This window comes from Photinus pyralis, unplaced genomic scaffold, assembly GCF_008802855.1.
Source record: "Photinus pyralis isolate 1611_PpyrPB1 unplaced genomic scaffold, Ppyr1.3 Ppyr1.4_LG3b, whole genome shotgun sequence".
Classification (NCBI taxonomy): domain Eukaryota; kingdom Metazoa; phylum Arthropoda; class Insecta; order Coleoptera; family Lampyridae; genus Photinus; species Photinus pyralis.
The window spans coordinates 23309784-23329055 of record NW_022170510.1 but is presented as its reverse complement, the minus strand read 5'-3'; the positions used below and the strand labels follow the sequence as shown (position 1 = coordinate 23329055).

At 34.7% G+C, this 19272-nt stretch overlaps 2 protein-coding genes across 11 annotated transcripts in view; both read left to right on the top strand.

Moving 5' to 3' along the window:
* The window catches only part of LOC116166746 (disks large 1 tumor suppressor protein), a 287044-nt gene that overhangs the window by 210285 nt on the left and 57487 nt on the right, over positions 1-19272 (top strand). The window contains exons 1-2 of one of the 10 annotated variants that reach the window (XM_031481847.1): positions 7784-7825; positions 17459-17497. The exons of the other annotated variants lie outside the window; for them this stretch is intronic. Coding sequence (XP_031337707.1) covers positions 7799-7825; positions 17459-17497 — 66 coding nt within the window. The 5' untranslated portion in view covers positions 7784-7798. Of the gene's footprint in view, positions 1-7783; positions 7826-17458; positions 17498-19272 lie in introns of those variants that run through there. 10 annotated transcript variants of the gene reach the window in all.
* On the top strand, positions 1099-2457 carry LOC116166748. Its single transcript, XM_031481849.1, has 2 exons — positions 1099-1358; positions 1414-2457. The coding sequence occupies exons 1-2, from the start codon at positions 1163-1165 to the stop codon at positions 2277-2279; spliced, it is 1062 nt and encodes a 353-aa protein (XP_031337709.1). The 5' UTR covers positions 1099-1162; the 3' UTR covers positions 2280-2457.

Sequence of the window (19272 nt, the reverse complement as noted above, 5' to 3'; positions counted from 1 at the left end):
TCCTATATTTATAGATTAAAATATACAGGATATACCATTAAACAAATATTTATTTTGAACAGATTATTCTACAGTCATTATAAAGAAACTTTTGTAATAAACGTTGTTCTGTACGTATCTCTTTGACTAAGAAATATAGGGTCATTCTAAAATTGACATTTTTTTAATTTTCCCCAATATTTTTAAATTTTGAGTTTTACCTTTATAAGGTTGATCCAAAAAGGGCACATGACATGACGGCTAAATGACTTTTGATAGCACTAACAACTACCCCATAAAAGTGTCGATAATCAGCCCTGTGATGTATCAGAAACGTCAAACTGAACGTGCATGTTATCTGTCAAAAAACATTATTTTACGTTATTTAGCACGTTAAGTTTAACGTTAGTTATACCTACGTTTTGGAACGGTGGAAAAAATATGATCCCTGGCTTACGCGATCTATACAATAATATTGGCAACAGAGGTGGAACAGATGAAGAAAATGATGGGACGAATAGAGAGGTACTGCGAAAAGGAAGAATGGAGTTAAATGTAGAAAAGTCGAATATGAAGAGATTTAGGAGGGAAGGAGGAAGGAAAAGGGAGATCGAATGGAAATGGAAATATGAAATATTTAGGGTAGCAATGGCAACGAAATAATAGAACAAATATGCAAATAAGGGAACGAAGAAAAAGGGGGTGGCGATGAAACGTGAGGGGAATAGGATAGGGGAGCTTAAAAACTGACCTAAGAACAAGAAAATACCTGTTTGGTGCAATGGTGAGAGGGGTGCTTATGTACGGAACGGGGGTATGGGGGTGGAAAGAATGGGATCAACAGAGAAATGGGTATTACGGCTAAACGGAAGCACGCCAAATTATACCGTGTGTCCGTTCTCAAACTCGAACATAGGGATTTAACATGGAGTTGAACGTTTTTGCGGATTTCTGCTCGCCAACTTATTCTACAGAAAAGGTAATGGTATCATTGGAAAGAGAAAATTATTGCGCATCCACTGATACTAACAACAAGACTAAAAATTGAAATTGTAATGAAAAATTTTAAATCGTTTTGATTAAAAATTCGACAGTATTTTCCAAAACATAGAAGGCTTGAAACAGTTTGTTTATCAATAAAAATTTGACGTTTACGCTTTTGTGAAACTGAATTTACGGAAAGATGAATAATTATACCAACGAAGAAAGAGTTTTTATGGTAAAAACCTTTTATAGCGGTGTTAGTTTGCGAAGAGTTCGAGATTTGTTTGCCGTTGCGTTTAATACGAGACCGATACCATCAGCAAGTACCATACAAAAATATGTAGAAAAATTTGAAAATCAGGCAAATATTTCAGTAGAATCAGAAAGTAGGGGTGGTGAGCATTACAAATTTTATTTTAAAACATGTTCTAAAATGACATCATATCATAGGATATCGACAAGGGGATGACCGCACAGAAGAGCAAGTTTTGGCGATGATAAATGCAGACCCAACGTACAGTTTGAGGCAAATTTCCCATGAAACTGGTTTATGTAAGTCGCGGGTATGGATGATATTAAAGAAATACAAATATCACCCTTATAAACCACAATGTCATCAAGAGATTTTTTATGTTGACGAAGAAAGTAGGAGTGCATTTTGTTATGAGATACAAGAGCGCGCTAACAACGATCGCCGCTTTCTATCGTCGATATGCTTCACAGACGAGAGTACCTTTACCCTCAATAATGAACCCAATGTTCAAAACACACGTCATTGGGCTCAGGAAAACCCTAGGCTTAATATTTCAACCAGAACTCAGTATCCTCAAAAAATTAATATCTGGGCTGGGATTTTTAATCATAATATTATCGGCCCATTTGAAATTGAAGGAAACTTAAATTCAGAAACCTATTTAGATCTTTTGGTAACAAAGGTAGGACCCGCATTGGAAGACGTTGCAAGAGAAAATCAGGAGATCTGGTTCCAACAAGACGGCTGTCCTGCGCATTTTGGTTTAAACGTTAGACATTTTTTAAATAATTCATTTCCAAATCATTGGATTGGTAGAAGTGGTACCATAAATTGGCCAGCCAGATCTCCAGATTTGGCACCTTGCGACTTCTTCTTGTGGGGACACCTTAAAAGTAAAATTTATAAAAGACGCCACCCAGATATTAATTCTTTGAGAGAAGCTATAGTTACTGAATGCGCGTTAATTACTAACAGGGAGTTAGCGAATGTGCGAAATAGTTTTTACAACCGACTGGGATATTGCTTAGCTCAAAACGGGGGGTTATTTGAATATTTACTTTAATTTGTTTTTCCTTACTAGTATTTTTGTGTATTTTTAATAAAAATCGTTCGAAGCCTTTATTGCTAACATACTATATTGGTGTATTATAGAAATAATTGCCAAAAGACTACGAATTGAATACACATATTAATTCCCTATGTTCGACTTTGAGAGTGGACACCCGGTATATTAAATCCGTTATAAGGGGCTTGGTAGGGTTCCAAGCATTTCTTTTTTCGGTTGGATTGAACCCTTTCTGTGCGTCAAATGCGTTTGGCTCATATTTTCAAAATGCACAAAGAAAGTAGAAATTTGTTTCTTTTGTCAATATTCCTTGTTGTAGTCGCTGTATTAAGTTTTATTTTAGGCGAACGTTAAAGCGAAAGCGGAGCTTATTTTCGCTCGTTCTTACACGATGTTTGTACGCGCTTTAACTTTAGAAGGAATTATTACAGTACGAGGTTGAAATCGTCATAGTATGTTCCAGATCATAAAATAACATCCATATCCCTCCACAATACAAGAAATATGAACAAAATTGCGCCAGGCATGCGGGTTGGCACATCTTGGTAGCCGTGTGACATAGTAAACATTTAAATAGGGGAATTTGTACCTAGATTACGGCGCAACAATAATCTTCAATTAAAGAGTTTGTTTTGGAAACCTTCTAGCTTTCCGGAAAACTATAAAAAATGAAAAATAAAGGAAACGGTCAAAAAATGCATGCACATACCCAACTTCCTTTAAACTATTAAAGCGATTTTTCTAAAAATTTTAATGTGGATCCTTCAAATCTAATCTGCCCATGCGCACACCCAACTTTCTTATTTGTAAAGGAATTTCTCTGAAGCGGCAAATAAATAATTTTAATCACAGATGCTTCTAGCAAAGCAAGCATATCTCATATTGTAAAAATCAGATGTGCGCTTGCGCATGCTGCGCAATGTCAATTTCCTTATATGTAGCGACATTTTTTTGAATTTTTAACCAATGGTTCTTCTACTGCAGGGAACATATCGCATATTTTAAACATCAGGCGCGAGCTTGCGCACGCTGCGCAATGCTAAGTTTCTTATTTATAAGAAAACATATTTTCCTCTACCTACACATAAATAGTCCGTTATATGAATTTTCGGCAAGTTCTGATCGTTCATGGAAAATGGACTCAAGTAACTCCCCTTAAGGCGAAAACCGCTTTTTCATTTTTGTTTTCGTTAAATTAGGCTTATCTTTTTCTCGTAGTAAAACACTACAAATCACCGACAGTTTTTTTGAACATTACAGACGTTCCCGTAAACCGAGTAGGTATTGGTTTATTGGACATGATACAGTCGATCTCAGTAACTTCCAATAAAATATCGAATTAATATACAGCGACATTCACGCAGCTTGTTCGTTAAAAGTTTTTAAACCTGCAAATGAATAGAAATTGAAATTTGATTTACATTTGACATTTGCCAAAACCTATGACAGATAGGTAGGTACTTAAATTTTAATTGCGTTGAATGCAGAATAAACTAACGCATAGGAAGAAAATAGAAAATGTTACGTTTCTATTAAAAAACACCAAGATGGCACTACTTGCGGGGTATTTATGGAAGGAGCACCATCTTGAAATTATTTTTTTGTACTCATTGAATGGAAAGATAATGTTTCCAAGCATCCTCGATGCACGGGAAAACGACTTTCCCGCATCGCGGTGTTTTTTTAGTTTCCGCTGGAGAGAAGGGGTTATGCGCGTTCTTCGGTTGGTAGTACTTATTGAAGTCAACGAACGTCATGTCATGGTTAACTGCCATCTGCTGTAAAATCAATTAAACCGTTGGTTGAGGGTATTTAGTGCGATTAATCGGAAACAGACGTACACTAAGTTTTACGTCAATATATAAACAAGAACTTATAACGCAATCAAATTATTTTTCAGAATTGGAACTCAAGAAAAAGTAAAATTTATTGTTAAAACGTCTTAAAATGTGACCAGTGATATTCTGCAACTATTCGCATATGCAGTTTAAGAAAGCACATATTAACACACACAAAGCTTCCAAGGATTTTAAATGTAACGAGTGTATTTACGCAACTCAAGATATTCAGTGCAAACGATGCAATGCCGTAACCAATAGCACTCATTGCAAAGGCAAAATATGTATTAACCAAAGATGTGGAAGTTTTAAATGTGACCAGTGCATTATTAAAAGTGGGTAGTTACAAAATTATGTTACCAACCAAACATATGATTGTGTTACCAACTCATGATTAAAAAAAAGCTAATTTACAAAACTTTGTTAATTTTGACCTTTTTTTACGTAATTCGTTACAAAAAATATTGTACCTAACTCTTTCGGAAAGAATTTTCCCGCATTCGCACTAAATGCAGCACTCCCTACGGTCGTGCTGCAAACAAAGTGCTCATGCGGGAAAATTAACTTACCGAACTTGTTAGGTAAATAACTATATATTTCAATTCGCAATGGTCGGTTATGGCTGTAAACCAAATTTCAAGTTTCTATTTCAACTACAAGTTTAAAAACTTCTAACGAACGGACTACGTGGATCACCTTGTATGAATAAAATGTAAAGCTACTATAAATTAATTAGATTAAATAGGGTTAGGTGCTCGGTACCTAGGAACTATGTATGAATAAAAATATATTTACTGCGGGGGAAATTTTTTGATCTTACTCGATAAATCGTCGTAAACCTTCCATGACATGTCACATTTTCGACTTATTGCAACAAAATGGTCAATACCACCAAGAACTGTCGGTGATTTTTTGTGTATTACTTATACGAGAAAAAGATAAGCCTAATTTAACGAAAACAAAAATGAAAAAGCGGTTTTCGCCTTAAGGGGAGTTACTTTAGTCCATTTTCCATAAACGATCAGAACTTGCCGAAAATTCATATAACGGACTATTTATGTGTAGGTAGAGGAAAATATGTTTTCTTATAAATAAGAAACTTAGCATTGCGCAGCGTGCGCAAGCTCACGCCTGATGTTTAAAATGTGCGATATGTTCCTTGCAGTAGAAGAACCATTGGTTAAAAATTCAAAAAAATGTCTCTACATCTTATAAGGAAATTGACATTGCGCACATCTGATTTTTACAATATGAGATATGCTTGCTTTGCTAGAAGCATCTGTGATTAAAATTATTTATTTGCCGCTTCAGAGAAATTCCTTTACAAATAAGAAAGTTGGGTGTGCGCATGGGCAGATTAGATTTGAAGGATCCACATTAAAATTTTTAGAAAAATCGCTTTAATAGTTTAAAGGAAGTTGGGTATGTGCATGCATTTTTTGACCGTTTCCTTTATTTTTTATAGTTTTCCGGAAAGCTAGAAGGTTTCCAAAACAAACTCTTTAATTGAAGATTATTGTTGCGCCGTAATCTAGGTACAAATTCCCCTATTTAAATGTTTACTATGTCACACGGCTACCAAGATGTGCCAACCCGCATGCCTGGCGCAATTTTGTTCATATTTCTTGTATTTGTGGAGGGATATGGATGTTATTTTATGATCTGGAACATATTATGACGATTTCAACCTCGTACTGTAATAATTCCTTCTAAAGTTAAAGCGCGTACAAACATCGTGTAAGAACGAGCGAAAATAAGCTCCGCTTCCGCTTTAACGTTCGCCTAAAATAAAACTTAATACAGCGACTACAACAAGGAATATTGAGAAAAGAAACAAATTTCTACTTTCTTTGTGCATTTTGAAAATATGAGCCAAACGCATTTGACGCACAGAAAGGGTTCAATCCAACCGAAAAAAGTAATGCTTGGAACCCTACCAAGCCCCTCATAACGGCTTTAATGTTACGATGCACGAAAATATAAAAGAAAGAATCCACTAAGTCCGAGTCCGGTTCCGGGTCCGGGTCCGGGTTTTACCCACCAAGTCCGGGTCCGGGTCCGGGTTTTACCCACACCCCTGTCGAGTCACCTTTGGAATTTTTGTTTTCATGTGAAATCGTATTTAACTTGAACTTCCAAAGGCGACTCGACAGCAACTCATTTTTGATCGCTCGTTAGTAAAGGCAAGCATGTCGCATATAGTAAAAGTCCCAGGTGAGCATGCGCAGATTGCGCAATGCCAATTTTCTTATTTATGGAGATATTTCTTTGAAATTTTAACCAAAGATGCTTTTAGTAACAGTAACCGTATCGCATATTGTAAACATCAGATTAATTTGCCCTTGCACAGGATGACAATATCAACTGTCTTATTTATCGAGATATGTTTTTGAAATTTTAATCACAGATGCTTATGTTAAGGACAAAAATACTGATATTGCAAACATTAGATGTGCGCATGCGCAGTCGGTGCCAATTTCCTTATTTATGAAGATATTTCTTTGAAATGTTAACCATAGATGCTTCTAGTAAAGAAAAACAAATCACATGTAGTAAAAAATTTTAGTAAAAACATCGCATGGATAGCATAAATTAAATGTACTCATTCGCACACTGCGCAACGCCAACTGTTTTATTTATGGAGATATTTCTTTGAAATTTTAATGCATTTTATATGCCTCTAGTAAAGAAAAACATAGCGCACATAGCTATGACCTTTTGGGAAGTACTGATCAATGCATGGACAATGCGCTGAAGTTACTCGCCTTAGGTCGAAAACCTTTTTACTTGTTTTTCTTTTGCTAGTAAGATTTAATATTATGATGTCAACAAAATACTATTGATATTCCCTCAAGCAAAAAATTTTGGAGAGGACGTCGCTTATGTGCTAATTGTTATTTTGTCATAAATTCATGGCATTACAAAAAATACCATATAGAGAGAGCTCGGAAAGCAACGATTAATTTAAAATATTTTATAAATAATGAAAAAAATTAAAAATTCAGTAAATGGCTCATTTCAACGCAATTCTAAAAAATGAGTCAAATTCTTGACAGAAAAGCTTCCTAGACCTCAGACCAAAAAGCACTCTTCGCCGTTTAACGTCTTCGCACGCTTTTTTTTTTACTTTTGTTTGTGTTTATTACTAATACCGCAGATTTAAATATACTATAAATCTGTGCTAATATAGGGCCACCCATCGGGAACGCAGGAAGTTAAATGCTTGCTGTAATTGAACGCTTCCTTTTTTTTTCACCAAATTTGACATTTGAGCAGTAGAATGTAGTACAATTTAGTTGAGAGTCACGATGGAACGCTATACAATAGCGAAACGTGTTAAAATTATCGAAGTATATTACCAAAATTCTAAGTCGCCGCCTGGCCGCCTATAATTTCTCGCAATTATCAGCCAGCTTGAGCGCCTAGCTCATGCGATTTAACACCGCCAGATTTTTTCTTTGGGGCTACGTGAAGGAGGTCTATGCTAATAATCCACAAACAATTGAAGACCTTAAGAACAAGATTCGTGCAGTTATCGCTGAAATTTCGCTAGCAAGTGGTAATGTGCGAAAACGTGATGAAAAATTTTGATGGAAGAGTCATCGCCTGCAGCATGAACCGCGGCGGCCAATTCGCAATGATCTTCTTTGTCGGCGGTCTGGTGCAAATGTTATATAAATGGGTCAGATTCTACTTTTCTTTCCGGTAGGTATATTATAACTCAGATTTCAGTGTTTAAATCTGTGATATTAATTAATCATTCTAAAAACTGCAGTATATATACATCTACACAGATATTTTAACATAGGTATTGATATTTTACCTTAGTTCTTTGGATTAAAACGAAAAAGAATGCAACGAATGAACTTCTGCAATCGCTCAACGCTCATTGAAAATAAAGTTGTATGACGTGACGGCGCTAAAAACTTAGATATTAAAAGGTCTTTCGAATAACTTAATAAAAATTTTAGGTTGCTATTTGAAAAAAAAAGTTCGATGCCGTTGCGGGGCTCCAAAATTTTGTTTCAAAAATCCGGTTCGTTATTTTTCGTTTCAGTATGCCTAATATACATATCCAAAATTTGAACAAAATCCGTCGAGCCGTTAACTCGGAAAATTGCCAACGTACGCACATACATTCAGACGGAAAAAAAATTTTATTCTTTTAAAAGTTGCTTAAAATGATCTAAAACGTCGACATTTGATGAAATTTTATGTTTTCCAAAAATGGTGATCGCAATAGCCACCTAGCTATACCTAGGAAGCTAAAAATACGCTATAAAACGTTACGTATGAAGCATGGGGGTTTGACTATTAATCCTGCTTTAAATATTTCGGCATTTCTCATTTTCTAAACCTATATAGGATCACGATTCTGAGAGCTTCGAAGTTTGCTGAAATGTGTGTCTAGTGTAAATTAATATTTAATCAATAAGGACTAACGATGGTTCCGCCTAGTGCCTTATGAATTCGAGTTGTAATCTAAAATCTATTTAAACTTGATGTATTGGTTTTTATTAACCCAAAAGTTACAGTGTAATTGAAAAACTTTGTATGGTCACTTGTAATTTTTGTTCGCCGAGCAATTTTTTGGGAAAGTTTAAGAGCACTTTTGTAGACCCAAAGAGTTTATCGTTCAGTACATTTTACATTATATGTAATATAGAGAAATACAATCTCGAGAATTACCTACTTGACAAGTTTGTTATTAAATTTTTCGCAAACAATAAATTGCTTCACGACTTGGGTCTCCCCTATAGCTGTAAATTTAGCTCCAAAGCTAGGCTTCACCTCATCTGTAGTATAATTTATCATATCATGCTAACGGTTTAATTACGTTTACGTAAAGACAGGTGTAACGAAATGTAACAGCTTGTCGCTAAGAGATAAGGAGACAATTCAAGCGGCTTAACCTCTGTACTGTTAACTTACACACTTCGATGATGGTAGGGAAACGAGAGGAGATCAGAATGTAGAGGGAGGATAGAAACCGCATACTGTAACAAATTGATTTCCTCCCCGATGTCGAATTATTGGAATGTGTGAGCTTTTATTCAGTTTATCTAATAATTTTGTATATCAATTTAAATTGAATTTAAAAAACGAAACGTAGTTTATTTTCGAATCGATACACTCAGATTTTAGGATTATACTTTTTAAATTGGTGTTCTTATTACAAAACGATTTCGGACTGTGATCGTTGGTATTCAAAATTGCTCAACAGAAAATGATTAAATTGATACTTTCGTTTAGCAGATCTAGACGGTGGATTTATCAAATTTGGGATTTGCTTAGATTGGGATTCTTAGTGTACATTTTATATACGTTTCCGGCGATATGAAATTAAGTTTACCACGTGATTATAATTGAAATTGAAATCATGGAGATATTCTGCTGATCACGTTCAATTTGCCCTGTCAGGTGATATACTCATTCGCTTCCCTGTTGTTATTGGGCCCGCTTACACAATGAACATTTATTAAAACACATTGTGGATATTGTTTCAGCCAATGTTTCACAATGCAATACTGGAGAATATAGAGGCTTATTAACATAAATTCAACTTTTCGAAATGACAATTTTGTAAAAGTTTCCCAGAAGTGTGAACGTGCTCCAACTACAAAAACTTTTCCGAAGTTTTGCACGTATTTGTGTTCGTTTAAAAGGAACAAATGCGCCAGCTGCCGTATTTCGAACACCTCATGTTTGACTTGGTTTTAAATTTACACGCACTAAGTGTTCGTAAAAATGTGTTTGCTGTTGCTGCACTTCATCGTTGAAAACTTCTTCGGTTGGAAAGAGATAGATGAATCCTCAATTCTAATTTAATGTATACATGTAATTATTATAACCATCTTACACAAATGTACAACAGGTAAATTTATCACATACTTCACTAATAATCACTGGCGTCGATTTTGGAAATACCATGAAATACGCTTCTCGAAGAGTCTAGAGGGCGTATCATATGTCAAGGAAACAATGCTTCGCATCTGCTTTCTTTCTTATCTTCGGCGATTAATCTTTTATCGACCCTATAGCGCCTGCCGGCTCCCTGATGTGTGAGATACTAGGATACCTAGAACGATCGAGCCGAGGATCGAGCTAAACGGCCTACCCATTGTTCCGTACTCCTGCCTCAAAGATTGTGACGTTCACTTTGAGCAACCGTAGCGAAATTGCCTTTAGATAAGCACACGGCTCGGCGCACGGTATGCTCATGCAAAGTAGAGGTGAGTCGATGTGAATAATGGGGTTCTCGTACACTACGCAAAATGAAGCAAAAGGAAATGTAGTACCTGATAGTAAACCGGATAGGCTACTTAGTCTTTATTAAATTTCAAAAGAGAAAAGAGAATACTTACCGAAAGAGGGCAGACTAAGAGATCCTTGTTCTGGTCTTGATAAGCTAAAGAATCTCAAAATATAACAAACAGGACAGAATCTAGATCATCTCAACGTTTAAATTTAACTCGATTTTTAGCAAAAAGGGACAGGATCAACCGTATCCTGGCAAATTATCAATATCAAAACAGACTTCCGCAGAAAACAACGGAGTATCTATAATTGTTAAACTTTTTCGGTGCACATACATGAAATTGTAAAACGTTCCTTAAACTCCTTGGGTTTTATTCTCCGTACCTAAATTTAACAATTTAGCTACAATTAAATCACTTTATTTAACCCTAGTTAGGTCTCAACTGGAGTACGGAGCGCCGACTTGGGACCTCTCCTACAAAAAGTGCGTTAATGAACTCGAGTGCACTCAACGTCGCTTTTTTAAAATACATCTACTTTCGTTCTGAAGTAGTTTATCCTGATAGAGGATTCCTCTAAGACGCTCTACTTGAACAAGTTAAAAAGTAATCGTAAACGATTTACATAAAGCGCATTTCAACTTGCATTCATTTCCTATTTGTAAGATGCAACTTTTGATAAAATTGTAAAAATCCGGCCACAAATATGAAAGATAGCGTTGCATAATGTGCAATCCATTTTGATGTCCTACTTCAATTTCAGTTTATAAGAAGAATTTCATTTCAATGCTTTACTAAATAAGAAAGTTGGCACTGCGCATGCGCAAAACCAAATTTTGAAATTGGCGTTAAATTTGCTTTTATTCCAAGTGGCTATGTATCAAATTTCATTTAAATCCCTCCATAAATAAGAAAGTTGGCACTGCGCATGCGCAAAACCAAATTTTGAAATTGGCGTTAAATTTGCTTTTATTCCAAGTGGCTATGTATAAAATTTCATTTAAATACTTTTATAATTAAAAAAGTCTGCAATTCGGTTCAGAAATGGCCGAGATGCGAAAAGGGCACTGTGAATTTTGAATCGATTCGACTCAACTTTTGGCATTGCGTAGGTATTATATGGCTAAAGCTATGCCCATATTGAATTTCATGCAATTCCGTTCATAACTAACGGAGATGTAAGAGCGATCGGACATTTCTAAACAAAGTTGTCGGTCACACGGACAGATAGAGGGACAGACAGACAAAGGAACAGACGGACAGACCAACAGGTAGATGACAGATAGCAATGCAAAATTATAAACGATCTCTAGGATCGTTAATAAACGGCAAAAGTGTAAAATTATGGAACATGTAAAAAACGGTTTTTTGTTTTTTTTACAATAACTTTTTTTGTAAGCGGTACAGAAAAAATTCCTTCCTTGGTGCAAGACTCGACACCATAACGAACCAAATAGCGAAAAAAGTAGAACAATAGCTCTTAAGATAAAAATCTAGTAGCGTCTCAAAACGAGCGGACGGACGGACGGATAAAGTGGCCACAATAGCGCATTTTTTTTTATTTTGAAATGCGCTAAAAATGTAACGTCCCAGCTCTTTCAATGAGAAGAAGGTATATCATTCTGTCTTTTTTACATAGTTTAATTCATGGACACATTTATAACTGCGTCTCTTTGCATAGCCAATTGTCTTATACTGCTGCGCGTTTATCTTCTAGGCACTACCTTCTACTTACCCAGGTGTAGAACAAATATACCTATTATACAATTCGTCTAATAAAATATACTCCACATACAACTCCATATCAAATATCACAGACATTTTAATGATCCATTCAGTTTGATAATAAGTGCTACTAACAATCATAAGTAGACCTCGATGTATAGACTATAGGTATATTTATCTTTAAGGCTCCTATGTAGTCAATTTGTATTTCAATGTTATTGCAATTGGTTAGACCACCAACAATACACATCTCTAGACGACGTACCTACTCCTTGAGTGAGACCAACGATGTATCTCTATCCTTTCCAGTTTTGCATATTCTCCTCATTTATTGTTAAACACAATAGACCATGTATAATGGTCAAGGACTAATATTATGTAAACAAGTTTAGCGAAAAACTGTACAATATTTGAATGGAGATGCACAAATGCCTATATTTCTTTTACTATTGAGTCAATTACTTATTCAATGCATTTACTGCATTTTTCTATAATGACACCTTCTGTAAATTACCTGGTTCTTAGGTCATTAGTGGACTAGATTAGCATTATTTGTTAACATTTTTAATTACCTGTGAGTTTTTCTAATCAATTTTACTGATTTATAGATTTTTATAGTTATTAGATAATGTGCATGAATGAATTCACTTAGGACTTAGGTATGGTAGAACCTAATAAACCGGCACTTCGAACGCCTAAAATAAATCTCTTTATTTTTTATACAATAAGGGTGAACAACAAAAAATGTATTTTTTTTAATAAAAATGGTAGCTAACATTTAAAATTCTGTTACAATGATTAAAAGTATAACATATATCGATTTTTAAATAAATTCTTATCTTTTCAAAAAATAATAATTGTACGTTTAGCGTTATACTTATTTATATTTATGCACAACCCATGTAGAATTTTTCCGAACATCTTATGTGCAGCAAGATGACTTCGCTTTTTTGTCCTAAATTTAGAATTCAGTTGTAAAATTTGTTGATTCCGCGGTTGATCCTCTATTTTCTGAGAGGCAAGATCCGAGATGATATCAGTTCATATTCGCTAAGTTGATGTGAAGTTTGCGGGATTCCATCATATTCTCAAACGGAAAAAGTAAATAGTTGAAATTTTTTAAAAGTGGGAGAATTTTTTTACCCACCACTAATCACCGGGAAAACGCAAAATTTCACCCATGTTTTGATACAAATATTCATTTTCGTGATATCTCACTACCTTGACTTGACATGATCAAAACAATGACACTTTTTTTAAATAAATTTTTCAATGTCGCCTATTAGTTATCGTATCTCGCTTAGAAATTTAACAAAAAAGGAGAATTGGAACATTTTTTGTAACAGTTAAAATGAACAAGTGCAATCGAATTTCTTTGAAATGGTAGGCTCAGAATGTGAAAACTATTGGGCGCAACTTTCTGGCCAATTTATTTGTAAAAATCGAAAATTGTCGGTCCTTTATTTTTTTGATAAGCGGATATTCCTGATCTCTGATCATATTGAAAAAATAAGTAGCACTTGCCTCTCTAAGTCTCGACTCAGTAGTAGTGTTTGCGAATTATAATACTGTGCTACCCGCTTGTGTGGTGGTCATGCGTTAGTCCAAAAAATCAAAACGGTGCCACATTTCTACACAAGAACAAATTTACGGCAAAAATGTTTCTAATTACTGGTACAGTCGTATTCCGCCTAGGGGTTTAGCTAAAAATTGGGCTACTAGATACCTTCCTAAACAAATTTCTTGAAGCATCCTGATAGAATGAAAAAGGTTTTAGAAATCAAAAATTATTTCCAATGTACCTACAATAAATATGCATTTAGTACACTTTTCGTCTTGGTTAATGTGACATTATGATTCACAAATCAACAGCATTCATGAACATTAGCTAATTATATATCATTAGGAACGGCGTAACAATGTGCAGGATAATGCCAGGTAGTTTATTTTGTTTTCCCTTTCAAGTAATGAGTTGTCGCCTCAGGAGTTATAGTGCAATATGAGTTGCCTATCCTTAGGTTAGCGTTTTGATTTTTTTTCTAAAGATCGCGATACATATTTTTTCAAATATATGCATTATCATAATAGGTGGAAATAATATCTTTAAGTACCGCCGTAGGAAATACTGTCGGATTTCCAAATTGGTGCTGTAGGTACTCCCATTACAACGGCTGTTATTTACGAAAATCGATTTTTCTATTTATCGATCTTCCTAAAAAACTAAGACCGATATTACAACTTTTTTTAAGTACCGCCGTTCTTTTAATCATTGCAAAGAATATCCACTATCGCGAATTTGTTAGACTGCAACTACATAAGCAGCATTTCATAAGAAAGTTTAGCTATTTTTGCAATATGGCGGATTGACTACAGAGGAGCCTTAAGTAGGAACCTATGTTTTCTTTTCTATAGTTGTTCCTTCATGCACCTATATTGATGTGCTATAAACTTAACAATTTTGTTCAATTATTTGGGTATTTGCCTGTTTGAACAAAAAATGCTATTATTATTATTATTCAAACAAATGTAGTAATTATACAATTCGCTTGTTTCGAAAATCAGTGTGTAATCAAACGTTATATCAAGGAGCGTCGAAAATAAAAAATACCGTTGAAACTCTGGTCGCGGACTTTTGAGCTCAGAAGGACGCTTTTCTGCATTTTATTGAAGACGCACGCCCTTTCTTTCCTTCCTGTTGAATTTTTTTTCTGTCAAGACTTCTTTAAATCCAGTAGCACGTACTGTTTAAATAACAGGAGTTCTTTGTACCTACTCTTCATCTAAAAGTGTGTTCGCTTGCTCCAGTATTGTTTGTACCTCAATATGTTATTAAGTACATATTACACCATTTGATCATAATTTCATAACGATAAAAAATCATATAAAAGATTAACGTGGTTGAAATAATTTTAATTAATCTTTACAGAGGTTTGAAAACGGACGCACTAACAATATACTTCTCTTATTTGCGGTTTTCTTCTGCAATTGGACACGGCAAATAAAATTTACCTTACCAATAACTGACACGAGACCGCAGAGGAATCGTCCTGTAGAGACCCTAAGATTGAGAACCTGGGATCGCTTATCAATTTCCGAAAAGTTAAGATTTGGATATCGATCGAATTTGAGAATCGAACGGCAAAAGAGGAACTCATAGCAATAATAAAAACATCTCTGCATTGTCCTTTTTATATTACCACATAATAGTAGCGCACAACACATGCGGCTATTTGGAATTGTTCAAAACCGCTTCCTTTTCCTTCTCCACTCACACAGCAGCAAACACAGTAGGAGACCTGACATCTATAGGCGTCGCCAGGCTGGTGACTTGGCACTGTATCTAGTTTTAAGTTAGCTAATCCCAGCTTTCATTTGTCAGTACACACGGCTATTAAACACTTATAATGTTACTTTAGAAAACAAACATCCCCACATATCCCTTTATTATCTATGCTAATATTTTTTCCCTTCAATTTTGTTCGCTCGGCATCCATATCTTTTGAGTCTATTAGATCGCACAACGTCACAATTTATTAGTACTTACTTGTTTACGGCATCGACTTTAATGAATAATGACCATACAAACATACCCTTAGTGCGAATGAAATAAATAAAAGAATGTATATAAAATTGTCTCTCAGTTCATCAGCTGATGTAAATTAATTTATCATTATTTTAGTGGGGATGTATCTCATTTTCGTTCCACAGCAGTATAAATATTATTTATGACAAATGATAATTTTGCTCTTATTCAATTACCTAATAATGTCTTTGTTTTGGTATTTATTTATAGCGCATCTTTTTAAAAATGAAATGCTGTAAATTTGACGAGGAATTTTGTATAAATATTAAATATGTTTATCACATGATAATTCGATCGATACTATATTGTTGAGGCACTTCCTAGAAATTAATTGAAAGATGGAAATAAAAAATCAAACGAGCTTTGATTTGGTTTAATTTCCATTCGTGAATGTACTTTTTTTTGTGCCAATGTTCAATGAAGCATGTACTTTTCCAATAAAAAAAATGTTAATATGTCATGCATGAATTACCGCACAAAAAATGTGCACTTATGTACCCATTCAAAGTGAGTGATGGATATGGATTTTATTTGTACCCTGTCCCAAGTGTATTACCGTTGCCATAAGTTGACAATCTCTTTGTTTTAAAACTGAATTTAAAGTTCTAACGTGTACCTTTTATCTCTAAAACGTAATTTGCGATCAGTCATAGGTATATCTCCTTTTTAATGATGTCACGTTCTTAATAGAGCAATTAACAAGTGGTAATGACGAAGCTCTGCTTCCGCTAGGAAATGAGATACAGTTCACACGTCATTTACTTTTAACTTACTCATTAAACCTGCTGATACTTATTTCGTTTCATCCCTTTATTTAAATCCTAAATAAGCATTCTCCTCTACATTTTGGCATCATCAATTTCCGCTTGTGTTCATTTGGAAACGGCAGATAATCCCGCCCCACTTGCCTAATGGTTTTGCTGTATCACGATGAACTTTCATTGAAAGGTGATATTGCCGTTTTTAATTTACGGGTTTATACTGTCATACTTTATTCGGCTATTGTAAAATGTTAGTCTTGTAGTACTTTTTTTGCACTCGGTCGGTAGAAAAATGGATATTTTGTTAGGGATGGCTACGAAAACAATTAATAATTGTTGTTTGTATCTTATTGACGGCATCTTTTGCAATCAGGATTTTGTGTTAGAGTAATTGAAGTCTTAATTGCAATTTCAGGTATTTATTTAATTGACTTGGATGCCGAATACCTTCAAAAGCGATTCAAATCATGGCATATTATATTATTAAAACTCGTGATCGTAAAATTGCATAGACATTGTTAAGGGGGCCACTTAGCTTAAGAGCGTGGAAAAGTCGTATTCTCTATGCGTCTGCATTTTGTAAAATTCGTGACCGCTAATGAGGAGAGAAGTAAAGATTTACAAAGATGTTCGTACATTCTCACTTCAAAAACGTTTCATCTCGTGAACTCGTAAGTTTATAAAAATCAACATTGTTAACATCAAATCAATATTCTTTAACAAATAGAGATTGATGCGAACTTCAAAGCTTTACGGAAAACGGTTTGCCTTATGGGATGAAAATTGTATTTTTAGGAGTTTGAACGACTTTTCCATAATAGCATTTGATTTCTTATCAATCACTTTTTTTTAACTTGACGCCGATATTTCCCAGAAAATATATTGAGGTTTTTAAGCGACGATAAAAAAAACTCTTTTGATGCTTATAGCAGCAGCTAGTTCTTGCTAGTTTGTTTCTTGTATATGTACGCTTTCGCTTCGAAATAATGTTAATCAAACGTTCTTGTTTCAGGCCCACTCACCCCTACTCGGCTCCGGGGATAGTAAACATGTAAGTAAAACATTCAGATTCCCTTTTAGTTATTTAAAATAGGTCAGAACCATTTCGTAATTTGTACTCGTATTATGAAACATCCGCCTTTATCGTGTTACAGCTTTCCTTTGTTCCTGTTTAAATTTCCTTAAAAATTCTTGGTTGACTTTCACTGTTATCTCTCTGAACGATTTGATATAGCAATTCGCTGACGACATTTACTGGAAGTAAATTGTGGTGCAATAAGGATGAACATTTCTATTTATGATTATTGCTTGTACGTGAAATTTTAACTGTACCAGAGATGGTGTAGGGAGAAATTTTGATAATACATATTAATGTCTTTATTGCGCCGTCAGAGAAACCTAGCAAAATGTCTACCTCGAGGTCTACCTTCTACATATAAAAATCACTGGTTTCAATTCCTATTCTTTTGTTGACAAACGTGATAGTGATCTGTCTTTCATCGTTTGATACACGAAATTCGTCATGCGTGAATAGGTAGGCGATTGAATAAAAAATATGCTTTAGTTTTTCATGGAATAATTCCCGCCTGTTTAGTTTTTGTTTACCAAAACCTCTCTATTCCGGAACATATTCTAAACTGGATTGAGAAGAGAAGAATTTGACAAAATATTGCAAGACATTTTTTGGGAGGTATTAGTTATTCATTTTAGAAAGCTCGAGAAAATGCTAATACCAGATGCCGCGAGCTAAGCTAAAATAAACGAGTAAACGATTGTTAGTAGGTATTAGATCGTATGATATAGAAACGAGTCCTGGTTTTACTTACTTAGTCTGTCTCATGGATGCTCAATTTAGATACTTCTTGGCCGCGTCAATTTACAACCAAACATTTAAACCTTCCAAATATTAAAACGAAACTTAATAATTATTATGTAATATAATGCAACGAATACTTTATATCCGCTATCTTGAATAGTTGATAAAGAGATGGATCAAATCAATTCGATAGAAAAAATGGCAAAAAACCTAATTTTTCTAAATGGAAAGACACACTTTTATTTTTAAAAATTGATGTTTCTACACTGAAAAAAAAGGCACTTTGTAATTACATCAATGTCTTAATAGTAATTAAGGTACTAAGGACGTTATGAATCAAATAACGCACAAGGTCGCCATGAGTATATCCCGAGGGCCTTCGGTCTTAAAGAGATGTTCCCCTTCCCCCACCATTCATATTTTATTGACTGGAGCAATATGTGCTGCATCAAAATGCTGCAAGATTGCGATGCATGTATTTATTATGCATGTTTGTTGGGTATATCTTAGGTAAAAACCGCTCTAGCGGCAAACCTAGAAATATAAAAATAATTTCCAGTGATTAACGGTTTCATAAATATGGCCTGTGACCTTTATTAATAGGACACCCTGTACAAATAAGTTCGACAAAAATGGCATGCTGCTTTTTAACAGACACGCTCATTATTAATGGTTGTACGACGACATCTTGTATTCTTATTCGATTGGTGTTCAACGAATGCACATGTGTAGGCTTGGTTCTAACTTTGACATCTCATGCGCAGCACCATAAGTGGGGATATATACAGGGGCAGGCGAAATAGCATACAGGGTGTGCTAAGGATAATTTCAAATATATAACTAAAGAAACGAATTCTAAATTGAGGACGCAACAGTAGGTAAACCTTATCAACTTTGTTCCTGTAAAGTTGGCATAAAACTGGAAACGTAAAATAAAGCAAAAAACAAGAAGCAAAGGGCAATAGTTATATACGTCATAAGGTTGTAATAGTGCGTAAGTATTACAGGTG